Source organism: Aulonocara stuartgranti, assembly GCF_965226115.1.
Source record: "Aulonocara stuartgranti genome assembly, chromosome: 18".
Classification (NCBI taxonomy): domain Eukaryota; kingdom Metazoa; phylum Chordata; class Actinopteri; order Cichliformes; family Cichlidae; genus Aulonocara; species Aulonocara stuartgranti.
The window spans coordinates 29,515,473-29,529,401 of record NC_138954.1 but is presented as its reverse complement, the minus strand read 5'-3'; the positions used below and the strand labels follow the sequence as shown (position 1 = coordinate 29,529,401).

The 13,929-nt window shown below is 43.0% G+C and overlaps 1 protein-coding gene across 1 annotated transcript in view; it reads left to right on the top strand.

Annotated features, from left to right (window-relative positions):
• rnf220a (ring finger protein 220a) overlaps positions 1–13,282 on the top strand; it is a 192,356-nt gene extending 179,074 nt beyond the window's left edge. Inside the window, 3 exon segments of the mRNA XM_082512649.1 lie at positions 2,336–2,447; positions 6,416–6,490; positions 11,432–13,282. Coding sequence (XP_082368775.1) covers positions 2,336–2,447; positions 6,416–6,490; positions 11,432–11,503 — 259 coding nt within the window. The 3' untranslated portion in view covers positions 11,504–13,282.
• The last annotated feature ends 647 nt before the right edge of the window (positions 13,283–13,929 follow it).

Below are 13,929 nucleotides of genomic sequence, written 5' to 3'. Positions count from 1 at the left end.
GGCGATAGACTGGCATGGGTGAACATGGGAGAAGCTACAAAAACATAACAGAGAGGATGGACGCTGAGTGTGAGACTTAAAAGCAACACAATAAGATGTTTAAGCGAAAGTCTGCGACGCGATGAGTCCTTTGAGAGTGCAGACGTGTTAAATAGAAGGATGTAAATACTCTGTTTGACCTGAGGAAGAAGAGAAGTCAGGAAGATTCAAAGAGGTCTTGTTGTTTATTGAGCTACAAGAAAGACAAAGCGTATCGACAAAGACTTTGACTTGAAACATGTTGTACTACACAGGAGCGTGCACAGGGCCCTAATCAGATGGTATAGAATGAACATGTGTAGAGAATGATACATCTCTAGAAAGATAGTAGTCCATTAAATTCATATCATAGGATTTAACACAAATACAGTGGGGCAAAAAAGTATTTAGTCAGCCACCGATTGTGCAAGTTCCCCCACCTAAAATGATGACAGAGGTCAGTAATTTGCACCAGAGGTACACTTCAACTGTGAGAGACAGAATGTGAAAAAAAAATCCATGAATCCACATGGTAGGATTTGTAAAGAATTTATTCGTAAATCAGGGTGGAAAATAAGTATTTGGTCAATAACAAAAATACAACTCAATACTTTGTAACATAACCTTTGTTGGCAATAACAGAGGTCAAACGTTTACTATAGGTCTTTACCAGGTTTGCACACACAGTAGCTGGTATTTTGGCCCATTCCTCCATGCAGATCTTCTCGAGAGCAGTGATGTTTTGGGGCTGTCGCTGAGCAACACGGACTTTCAACTCCCGCCACAGATTTTCTATGGGGTTGAGGTCTGGAGACTGGCTAGGCCACTCCAGGACTTTCAAATGCTTCTTACGGGAGCCACTCCTTTGTTGCCCGGGCGGTGTGTTTTGGATCATTGTCGTGTTGGAAGACCCAGCCTCGTTTCATCTTCAAAGTTCTCACTGATGGAAGGAGGTTTTGGCTCAAAATCTCACGATACATGGCCCCATTCATTCTGTCCTTAACACGGATCAGTCGTCCTGTCCCCTTGGCAGAAAAACAGCCCCATAGCATGATGTTTCCACCCCCATGCTTCACAGTAGGTATGGTGTTCTTGGGATGCAACTCAGTATTCTTCTTCCTCCAAACACGACGAGTTGAGTTTATACCAAAAAGTTCTACTTTGGTTTCATCTGACCACATGACATTCTCCCAATCCTCTGCTGTATCATCCATGTGCTCTCTGGCAAACTTCAGACGGGCCTGGACATGCACTGGCTTCAGCAGTGGAACACGTCTGGCACTGCGGGATTTGATTCCCTGCCGTTGTAGTGTGTTACTGATGGTGACCTTTGTTACTTTGGTCCCAGCTCTCTGCAGGTCATTCACCAGGTCCCCCCGTGTGGTTCTGGGATCTTTGCTCACCGTTCTCATGATCATTTTGACCCCACGGGATGAGATCTTGCGTGGAGCCCCAGATCGAGGGAGATTATCAGTGGTCTTGTATGTCTTCCATTTTCTGATGATTGCTCCCACAGTTGATTTTTTCACACCAAGCTGCTTGCCTATTGTAGATTCACTCTTCCCAGTCTGGTGCAGGTCTACAATACTTTTCCTGGTGTCCTTCGAAAGCTCTTTGGTCTTGGCCATGGCGGAGTTTGGAGTCTGACTGTTTGAGGCTGTGGACAGGTGTCTTTTATACAGATGATGAGTTCAAACAGGTGCCATTCATACAGGTAACAGAAAAGCTTCTTACAGAAGACGTTACAGGTCTGTGAGAGCCAGAGATTTTCCTTGTTTGAGGTGACCAAATACTTATTTTCCACCCTGATTTACGAATAAATTCTTTACAAATCCTACCATGTGGATTCATGGATTTTTTTTTCACATTCTGTCTCTCACAGTTGAAGTGTACCTCTGGTGCAAATTACTGACCTCTGTCATCATTTTAGGTGGGGGAACTTGCACAATCGGTGGCTGACTAAATACTTTTTTGCCCCACTGTATACTGCAGGATCACAGTACAGTGATGTTGTACTGTGACTAAGGACAATGTTGTTGATGATAAAAGATTACTTTTTTCTTCTTCTTCTTCTTTTTCTTGTGTTCAGCACCCAGCAGATTCATCCAGCTTCCACTGTTTTGTGGAACTTTGAGACATTGTAGCATAAAATACTCTAAATCTCAATGTTCCTGTTTCCTAATGTTTATTTGTTTTTATTAAATGGGACTGAAAACACAACTGTACAATTCTTGTTACAAGAGTGTGAGAGTGGGCGCTTCATCTGTGGTGTAGACCTATACTTAAAACCTCTATCGTCTCTCTTGCTTGTTCCCAGGGTAACGGAGGAAGAGTCCACGGCAACCACCATGGAGGCCCTGAAGGCTCGAATCAGAGAGCTGGAGAAGCAGATACTCCGAGGAGACCGATACAAATGTCTCATCTGCATGGTGAGCATAGCGTTTACATGAGTGCTGTCTGTACGTCGAGCTTCAGTGGAAGTGTTGTGGCTTTGTCAGAAGGCAGCATTAGCATTTGTCGAACTGCATGTAGCACCATAAACATGTGAAACTGCGGTTGGGGGGGGGGGCTATAAACTGACCTTCCACTTTATTAGGCCAGATACGTAGCAAGGGCTGATAAGGTCTGTCCCATGTCACAGGCTTATCTGAATACCAGAATGTGCTGTATTTTTGGGACAGTCAGTGCATTCAGTGGATGTAAGTAGCAACCACTGATCACTTTCTACCTTGAAGAGGGATTCAACCCTCTACCCTCACCTATTTTTTTCAAGCAAACAGAAATTAAAAATATACTCACTGTGGCCAGAGTGCTTATCTTTATATCTAGCTGCTCGGTTTGAGTGACCGATTTTTCTGTTCGATAATGTTTGTGTGTTTTACTATAGGTTGTGTACTTGTGCTGCAGAAATATGTGAAGCACCTGCATGTAGGGCTGTGCGATATGACCAAAATCTCATATCCTGATATAAGAATTCTATCGTCCCGATAACGATATAAATCACAAAAATGTAACATTTTCTGTAAATTCTGTGAATCTCGGGCAGCTCGTCTTGCGTGAAGTGTTTCCAGCTGGGCGTCGTGTAGCTGGAGTCGAGTGTTTTAACCGATGCATGAAATGATACATTTTTAGACATAAGTTGTAACGGCCGCCGTTTTCTTTGTGAGTATTTATTACACGGCGTGCTGCGGGGAAAAGCCTGTTCTAACGTTTGAGTCTAAGGTTTATTTTTTAGCACCTGGCGGCTCTTTTTTTACTTCTCACCCATAAATAATCTGCTCTTTCACGTGATTCAGTTTATTTTGAAAAGTCTCAACAGGATCTTGAACTTTATTGTGAAAGGTTTATGTGGAACATAAACAAGCAGACATGTGATGGTGTTACCGTCAACGCATAAAAACAGGCGCTTGTCCATCTGTAGTGTGGTTATATTAAATATAAGAGAAAGAGAGAACTTTAAGAAATTAATATAGCCACTACAGTGACCATCAAAAAGATGAAAAAATATTGCTGTAAACAGTTTATTTTGCAACACCACGAAACAAACGATAGCGTAAAATGAAACGATAGACGTTTTTATATCGCCATCCGATATATATCGTTATATTGAACAGCCCTACCTGCACGCATCTCATTTCTGCTCTTCGTGGGAGCATTTTCACTGTCCCGAGTGCTGCTGGTGTTGTGTTGCTGTTGTGTTGTGGCCCTTTGCATGGCTTTGCAATTTGGCACGATTGTCTGCTATCACATTTCCAGAGCGAATCATTTTTCTTATCATGTCAAGCTTCATCTCAGGAGCACAGAAATATGTGTATGTTCAAATTCTGAGATAGCGTCCTGACTGTGCTGTGCACAAAGCAGGTTAAATCTGTGAAAAATGTGTCGAAGTTTGACTTTTTAGGTGAAAAGACACTCCTGTACGTCACAGCTTGTATTGATGGCTGATTGGACCTTACAGATCAATAGTTAAAGCCATGAGGGACAATATAGAGGTCCATCAGCAGACACTTGAGATGCAGTTGCGCCTACACCTCACATCAGTGTTTGTGTACCCCCACTTTGTGTCAAGTACCCACCCTGTCATTCTTCAAGCGTGTGGACAGTGCAGCGTCGGCATCCTGTGCTTGCTGCGTGTGTGTGTGTGTGTGTGTGTGTGTGTGTGTGTGTGTGTGTGTGTGTGTGTGTGTGTGTGTGTGTGTGTGAGAGAGCCTGTTGGTGTGTATGCATGTGAGGCGGGTAATTACCAGCGCCTGCGCTTCCTAAAGGTCGCTGGGTGCCTGAGGTGACACGGAGGGCAAGGCACAGCGATCGATCACTCACTGCCCCATGAGCACACAGCTCTTCTCTGCTCATCTGTCACTGTCCCTCATCTGTTTTACGCACACACACAAACACACACTAAGCCATACAGAGAAATACAAATATGTCTACATACACACACACACACAGGCCTCTTCCATCTAATCTGTCTCTGTCTGTCTTTAACCTGTCACTGGGCTCCCTCCCTGTCACTGGGTCTGATCTAAATGTCATCAGATTACTCTCACTAACTGGCAGATTTTGAAGCAGCTGGAGATTCCACCGCATCAAGTAGATGCACAAACACTTTGAGCAGATGTATGACTCAGTCTAAACGCCACCGCTGTCACCTCTACACCAATATTTCTGCAAATATTTCTTACTCATTTTTACCTTCTGATTGTCTGGTGGAAATGCTCGCCCTCTGTATCAAGTTGACTCAAGTTCTCTGTTAGCCTTTACTGATGCTGAGGGTATCTCAGTGATGCAGCTCAGCACTATCTGTGGGTTTCTACCCCCATCTATTGGTCATTTTAGGGCAAGGAACTTAAAATGTGCTTGAAGATTGTCCTAAACTACTTTTGGAAATTCAATATATTCAGATATTTAAATATTGAGATATTTCAGTTTTAAAGTAAGGTTGTTGATGGGCTTGATTGCAAATATTTAGACTGTTTGAAGACTACTTAGATGTACTTAATGTCTGTTTCCATATAAGGAAATTTCAACGACATTTAAACATGCCTGAATTTTCAGATTAGCCAGTGTAGTATTGCTCTTTGCTTAATTAAACTGGGTGACTGTAAGAGACCAAGTTTAAAAAAAATACTACAAGGACATATTTATCAAAAGAGCCTTTACAAGTAAACTGATAAATAAGACTGTAATGTGAGCCTGGTTCTGTTCTAGGTTTCTTCCTGTTAAAAGGGAGTTTTTCCTTCCCACTGTCACCATGTGCTTGCTCATAGGGTTTTGGCTGATTGTTCGCGTTTCTCCGTTATTATTGTCGGGTCTTTATATACATATAAAGCACATTGAGGCGACTGTTGTTGTCATTTTGTGGTATATACATAAAACTTAGCCCATTCTTCCATTAGCAATGTCAGTGAAGGGTCAGCATAAAAAAAGCCATTTATTTTACATTCACGCCTCAGTTGCACTTTCAGAGTGTAAATGTTTCTTCGCACTTGTAAAATCTAACCAATGAGATAAAACTCCTGAAGATCTGAGCTTTTCCAGTTGACTTAGCATTTTAGCCTAGTTGTCATCCAATCAAAGGTGGAAGAAGTTGTATTCAAAGCCTCACTTTACTTTCTGGCTGTCATTAGCACACACCGTGATGTTTGTGTGGGTTTGTGTTTGTCCACACGCGTCTTCTGTTGCTCTTTGGTGTATGTGTGTGCGCGATCAGTACAAGCCTGGCTCTGTGATTAGCTGCCACCTTTCGCCCCCAACCTCTCCTCTCCAACCCCCACCTCTCCCTCCTCCTCCTCCTCCTTCCGCAGAGGAAGCCTGCTATCCAGTCAGGCGCGGAGCTCAAGAGCATAGGGGCCAATGAGGTCGGAGAGAGGCAGCCTAAGTCCCTCCCCCTCGGCCTGTATTGCCTGTACAGGGGCCTTGTGATTGGTGGCTACAGCAGCGGCATAAAGAGGCTCCTCCCACAGCCCTTACGGAGGGTAAGGCACTCCCTCCCTCCTTACCTCCTCCGCTCCTCTTCCCACCCTCACCTCATTCCTCCCTCATATCTCCATTCTTTTCCAGAGGGAAAGAAAAGGACGCCCAGCAGGGCTCGTTCACGGCTTCCTCCCTCATCTCCCCCCTCCCTGCCCGTTTCCCTCTGTCTCTGCCCGTTGCCTGGCCGATGTCGTGTTTGTGCACGTGTGCGTGTACGTTTGTGACCCGCAGATTGCCGGTTCAATTTCCCATACGCTGCCTTGCTCAGTGGTTCTGTGGCTGCTGGCTGTCTTTCCGTGGTTAGTGATTTCATGCTGTTTGTCGGTCAGGGATTGTGTAGCGTTACTTGTTTGTTGCTAGCTAAAGTGAGTGTCCCGTGAATCCGATGTAGTTTAAATTTTTTTTTTTTTTTTTTTTTTAATAGGACTCCTACACGATGCCGCTCACCTCCATCCAGTGCTGGCACGTCCACTGTGAAGAATGCTGGCTCAGGACTCTGGTACGCTCAAACTCACACACTTCATCTCACTCGCACACACACTCAGTGCTACGGGGCAAGTCCTCATGACATGCAGTTATTTCGGCCTCATTTCATAGTCAGTGAATTTTTCTCTGTATTCATGCCCCGTAGGGAGGAACTAAAATGGAATGTTCCCCAAATGACCCGTTCTCTCTCAGCACGCTCAGTGCAAACACTTGTAGCCTCAGTCAGGGAAAGGCTTAGATGGAATGGTCCCCAAAAGGCTTGTTAAAATGTTGGAATAAAGTGGTCAACTTCAGCCTCCACTGGCTTCTATGTACTGCCTTAGGTCTACACATACACACACACACACACCACACACACACACACCACACACACGCCCCTCCACTGCGGTTTTGCTGGTTATTAGTTAGTCTAATATATTCAGTAGTGTGCAGTTAGCTGTTGCTAATGTGGTAAATGGAGCGCAAAAGAAAATAGTGTTCCTACAGCTGGAAGGGTAAACAGAAGGGTAACAGCTTTCTCTGATGTCTTTGCTCTTATCGCCTCTTTTCCCTCCATGAAATATCTGATGTTGTCAATGTTCTTGTCTCACCTTGTTTCCCCTGCCGCCCTTTCCCCATGAAGCCTAATTGTACTCATCAACATACCCACAGGCCCGTCCCACCTGGAAAACGATCACAAATAAGCTGATCATTAGTGCCACATCATTGTATACAGTATTAGTTGCATCAGTGTCCTAAAAAGTTTGATTTTTAACTTCATTGAATGATGTAAAAACATTGATTGCTGGAATATTTTGACTAACCCTAACCCTGGGGAAGATGTTAAACTTGAGTACACCTTAGCCAGTACACTATTTATACAATTTTGAAGAACTTCCTGAGTAACATCTGGGTTAGTGTGCAGACAGCCTTGCATCAGCAGTCCTAGGGTTCTAATCGAAGCTGTCTTCTTGAGTCTTTACGAGTCTAAAGCATCTCGCTGGTGTTTTGAATGAAGAGAATCACCTTCAGTTTATAGATGCAGTTTCAAATCTCTAAAACTCTTCACACTTTGCTCAGTTTATCCTTTTTGGGCTTAGGCAGGCTGCTGATTGGTGGACCAGCTACCACTGTCTGCATTAGATTCAGTGTGTTAAACCATGTGACATCGTCTATGTCAGGGGTCAGCAACCTTTAACACCCAAAGAGCCATTTGGACCCGGTTTTGACGCAAAAGAAAACACTGGGAGCCGCAAATACTTTTTCACATCTAAAATGAAGATAACACTGTATATATTGTTTTTTACCTTTATGCTTTGTGTGAACAACTAAGGTGTGTTGCTTATGAAATCCATAAAGTGCTACAGAGAAAATTACATTTTATTTATGTAATTAACACATTTTGAACTCTTAAAGAAATATAACAAAAGGAAAGACACCCAGCTGAACTAAAATGATCCATGTAGCAAACAACAACTGTTGTGAGTCGCCACCCTCATATCGCCTTTGGGCTTGTGGAGCCTTGATCTGACTTTTAAAAAATAACTGGAAAAAAGCACTATGCTGCTAAAAGATGAAAAATAGATATTTGCAAAATTCTGCCTAAATATGTATTTTGCCTGGTTTATGTGTGTGGCGGGGCGTGGTCTGCAGCACCGCTGCAGGAGAGGTCGATGCACCTGAGCGGCACCCGCAATCACGCCTCGCCACCTTAACGTCTGTGCTCTCTATGCTGTTGTTGGTATGTGTCGGGCTGTGAGCTGCAAAGCTACAGCCGGCTGTATGCGTACAGCAACCATGTGTGTAAAGTGTTCAAAAAAGAGATGCTGAAAAGCATGTTCATGGAAACATCGTCGGGTCTGCCGTGATATGTTTACAATGGGACTTCTGCTCCTGAACCTCTGCGCACAGCGTCTGCAAATCGGGGCTGTACGAAGTCACTTTCATCTTTACGCAGGACTGTAAGCTTTCATCTGTGAGGCGTGAGCGGTGTTTGTTTTTAACATAGTTCATGGTGGAGAATAGCTGCTGACATAATGTGGATCCGAAGATCCATAATTGGCCTACCTGGGGTTGAAAGTCTCGATAAATGCGCGGCGTTTCGGCGGGTACACCGGCTTCCGCGAGTGTGACGCTTATTTTGAGCGATGAAAAAATAATAGAATATAATTTTATTTTTATATTTCAATATCACAATAATCTTCCAATTTAGAACTACAAGTTAAAAAAGAACTAACATAAATAAAATACACTTCAGCTAAATACTTCTAATTTATTTTCCCAAACCACACGGAGCCGCAGTAGAAGGACTAAAGAGCCGCAGGTTGCCGACCCCTGGTCTATGTCAAGGACTGAATGGAGTAGACTTTATTTTTCCAGGGATTATGATGAATGATGCATGGGAATGTCTGATGACTATTTCAGCCTTGTATGCAGCTATACATTTTAAATGTGGTGTTTCTGAAATGGTTTGGTCCAGTAGAATAGATACATGATAGCAGATAAAAGCAACATAAGCTAATAGTCCCAACCATTACCACCCTTATTCATGCTAATAATTGTCTGAAAAATGCTTTCAGTTTAAGGTGATTTAAGAAGGCCTTCATTTGAGTACGAGCAGAAAGGCAGTCTGGGCCTGATTAATAAATTAGTTAGCCTGCTTTCTAATTCTTCTGTTATTAATTGCTCAAAAGAAAGCACTCCATTGTTTCCATCTGCAGCGTACCTGTGTTTTCTGTGTAGGTGTGTGCACAGACGTGCATCCTGCCACTGCTGGTTTAATGTATGGGGAATTAAAGTCATAGCCTGGAGACAGCTATAAAACCGGGAGGGCCAAACTGATCAAAGTAAATGCCCAGGAATCTAGTTAACATCAGCCCAGCCACTTACCGCTTTAATGAGCGAGGCAGCTGGAGCCCAGTGTAACAGGCACACACCCATGCATGCTCACTGCCCACAGTAAACAGCAGAAAGCTTTGACGGGCCTCCAAACAAACAGAAGTGCTCCCTCAACAGAGTATCAATAAAATCGCTTAAATAACACTTAGTTAAATTTATAATATTAAACAATGCTTTGATACATGATTTATGAGAGGTATTTCTGAAGAAAATGTTCATTACTTTTTAAACCATTCCAAACTCCTCTTCTTTCCATTTTTCCCCCATACACCCCACATCCCATCCCTTCTTCTTCACTCTGGACTTTTTTTTAGTGGAGCAACATATCCTCTTAGCATGTGACATCTGTCACTCCCAAATCACTCCCGTCTAGGCCCTTAATCGGTACACCTGCTTTAAAGAGTTTATTCAGGCGCTTACAGGAATTGAAGCCTATAAATCCTCGGGGGTCAGAGGTACATTTATGCTGACCGATTAATGTTTCAAAAGTGCACAAAATACAAACGAGATCTCCAGATTGTGTTGGACCCATGTCAGATGTTACACCCTACGTTTGTGTGCCGTATACTAAAGTCTCAAAGTCTCAGTTCGCAGTTTAGAGACTGATTAAAGCACCAGATAGTTTAGTAAAAGGTGATGAGCAGTTTTGTTATGTCTAACAACAGTATTCAAAATGTCATTCACTGTTTCACATACAGTCCACTTTGATCTTAAACAGGCCATATCAGTGAAAGACATTTAAATAAACTAAGCTCTTAGATTCAAAGAAGTGCAGTTTCAACATTACCGCTCAGTTTTCCTACGTGATTAATATGTAAAATTACAGGAAACATTACCGTTTAGTTTTTGTTTTTTTTACTGTGGACCCACTCTTTAAAACAAAAAGACATTGCTGTAGTAGACAGTTTCTGTCATTGTATTAATTTTTTAACTGTTACTTAACTACTTTGGTGTAGTATGAATGGCCACGGGGGAAGTCTTTATCAGTGGGAAACACAATACTACAGTTAAAAGTTCAAAATCTACGCACGCATTCACAGTTTTCAAAGCCTTCCGGTGGGGCAGATTAGAGTCTCCTGGTCCCCAGGCCTTATTTTTGACACCCCTGCTATACATGGACTTTACCTGAGCCTCTTTGCTTGAGAGAATGACACTTTCAGAAAGTGACTGAGTAGTAGACCATTCGCTTGATCTTACTTTGAAGGTAATGTAGCTGTGAGTGTTGGGCCTTCAGTCTCATGTTTTAATCGTGCTTCTGTTGTGGTGGTTTCCTTAAAAAAGTTTGTCCCATGTTCACATACTCCAGTTTTTCTGTCTTGGACTGCAGCTGACATTGGGTGGAGAACTGATTCATGAGCAGCCATGCCAACCTTATGAAGCTCGGCAGCAGAACAAGCTGCGGTCCAAGACGCTGGAGTCGCTCAGTTATTTATTATCACAACACCAGCCAACCCCCCCCCCCCCCCCCCCCCCCCATCATCTACAACAAATAGAACCTAGATCTGTGGGAAACACAACGGGTGCATTTCACTTCTGATGTTAAGACTTTCCTCATAGCAATGACATCATATAATCCTTTCCTAGTTGACTCCAGCTGTGCCACTATTCTTCACTTGTTTATGGTCTGTTTTTGGCTTCTTTTCTTTTTTCTTGCGTCATTAAGTGTAAACTCAGCACAGTGACTCTGTCAGAAAGGGATGCGCCTGCAGCCAGCAGTTGTTGGCCAGAGTTGGTGCGGGAAAGCAACAGGGATTTAGGACAGTGGTGAGACCACCCATTCAGAATCTTGTTATGCTGTCAGCCCTGTGTTGCATATTATCACCTGCTGCTTTACTGCAGATGGCACACTATCAAAGCAGTGCAGAGGGAGAGGAAGAGGGCAGAAGGGGAGGCAAGATGTGCAGCAAACAGGTTTAGATTCACACAGGAGGAGGAGGAGGCAGTAAGAGCACTGGGTAACTTGTATTGGACTTCATGCTCATAGTCCCAAATCAGCAGAGTGAGCACTTCATTGTTATGTCTGTTGGTACATTTTTCTGAGCTACCAAGCTAACTGTTGCTTGTCTGTCCATCACAGGGAAACAAGAAGCTGTGCCCACAGTGCAACACCATCACCTCACCCGGAGACCTGAGGCGTGTCTACTTGTAAAGAGCACAACCCCTGCCTTTGTTCCTTCCGGTCCATTCTTCCATCTTGGATTTGTCTCCTTCCCCGTCGATCATCTTTAGTTCTTCTCGCTCTGTCTCTCTCTGTTGCGCGGCCTGGGTCAGCAGCTGCCAAGCCTCCACGACAGCTGTGTTTGAGACTGTGCCAGTTCTTCCAGGAGGGCGGCTTGAACAAATGACTAAGCAAGCGCACTTTGGCTGAATCTGACTATGGTCAGCAGTCTCCTGAGTAACCTGCGCAAAAAATAAAGGGGAGGAAAAAAAAGGGCCCGGAGACCTTCAGTCCCCAATTGCCAGCAGTTGTTTCCGCTGCCTCAATGACACAAGAACCTCTATAACTGTCTGTAAAATAGAGGGATCTTACACTGAAGGACTAAGTCAGTGGAAACGCCCACTAAGACCTTGTAGCTTCACACTGCTGGAGGTGGACCTCAGAGGAACTTCTTAATACAGGATCTAACTCCCCTCCTCCCTGCTAGCTCTTCGGCAGAACTTCAGTGGTGCTGGATGGCGGGCTTCACCCTGATGACTCTAGAGAAAGCTTCTTTTCTTATTTTTGTTCACTATTGAAGAGACAAACTGATAGCTTGATCCAGCTGTTGCTTAAGAAAAATATAAATATAAGAGCCTGTCCACTAAAACTGAGCTTTCAACCAAACTGAGGAGCCTCACAACCTTGAAAAGGAGTTTGACACTCGCCCTACTCGTCCTCCTCTCCTTCTTCTTCTTCTTCTCTTCACAAGCCCCGCCCTTCTCTCTTCCCCTCTTTTGTGGTGTTCTAGTGCAGTAAACCAAATTTTCTCCTCCCCCTTACAAGATGCAGTGCAAGCACATGTAATATAGTTCTATGTATGTTTACAATGTTGGGTGTAAATTACATAGACACACACACACACACACACACACACATATACACACATGACCATCAGAAGATACACACAGAAATATATAATATCAAAATCCAGTTTTTTGGTTGGAAGGGGTTGGGGGGAAAAAATGGCTGGAATAAAAGAAGCCTTCTGTATTTTTTAAAAAAGAAGAGATCCTTTGAAAAATCCGTTGACGTTTTATTTGACTGTACAGGAATTTAAAGAAAAATTGTAAGTAATAATAAACTACTCAAACTAGATGGTCAAGATTTAGGTGGTGTAATTTTTCTGCAGAGTACCTCAGAGAAAGGTAGATCTGATCTCGGTGTACGGACAAATGTTGTGTTAGTTTTATTAAATGGAGAGATTCCCGTTGTCCAAGAGTTCCCGCAAACAAGCAGAACTGTGGAACTGCTCTTTAGTTCACATATTGTCCAGCTGAGCTTTTTCTTTTTTAACCTCTACTTCTGCTTCATGCTAATTGGAATAACATGCTGAGATCATATTCTAGACAGTCTTATTTTTTGTTTGTTTGTTTGGTTTACCCCTACATGTCTCAAAAGAAGCTTTTTCCTCCCACATTGTTCTCATTCTGCTATGCTGCAAAAAAAGAAAAAAAGAAAACAACTTAAAAAAAAAAAAAAAAAAAAAAGGTCCTTGAAATGGCAAATTCCCAATGGGCAGAAGTCTTTGGAAAACAAGGATGGCCAATGCTGAACTGGCAGCCTCCAGGAACCCACAACCTCCCCCCTCCCTCAATGGCAGCAGCATCAGCAGCCAAGGTGGTGGTGTGCTTTGTGTTTGTAAAGCTATGTATTCTGTGCCGTCTTTATTGTTGTAAGAAATAATGCAAAAAAAAAAAACAAGAAAAAATAAAATTTCTCAAAATTCCACGACTGGTCCTTTTCATGCAGCCGGGAGTGGTGAAGTAAGACGTGTTTAAGAAATGTGTTCATTGTTCATTCGTTCATTGTTCGCTGGAAAAATCAATAAAAAATGGGACAAAGATGCCAGAGACGCATTGTGAATGTGTTTTGTAATAAGACTTTGTCTCATTGTCAGTCGTAGCTTTTAAGTGGATCATCGTCCACTATAAAAAAAAAATGCAAAAGGCACACAGCTTAAAAAGAGGAAAGTGAAACAGCCCGAGTTGGTCAGGCCTGATATTTGAGGACACTTCTGCTGAAGAAACTTGATTTTGGCTTTTCCACTTTGGTTTAAATGTCTCAAACACGTCCTTATAGGATATACTGGACAGAAATAAGGAGTGCTGTGATGCTACGCTGTTCCATTCGCACTGAACTTGCTGATTTAAAAGACGTCCCAAAGATGGAAAAACTGCACAAGAGAGTCGGAGTGAATTTGTGTGTTGTAGATTCTTGGAAATGGTACATGTCCTTCCCATTTGTAAGCTACATTTTGAATTTAATTAAATACTCGTAAATGTCAGTTTCCCCAACATGACTTTCTTTGTTTTGTTTTTTCATTTTCCTCACTGGAGCTTGTGGACGTGCCTAGGAAATAAGTCAAGGTTTTTGTT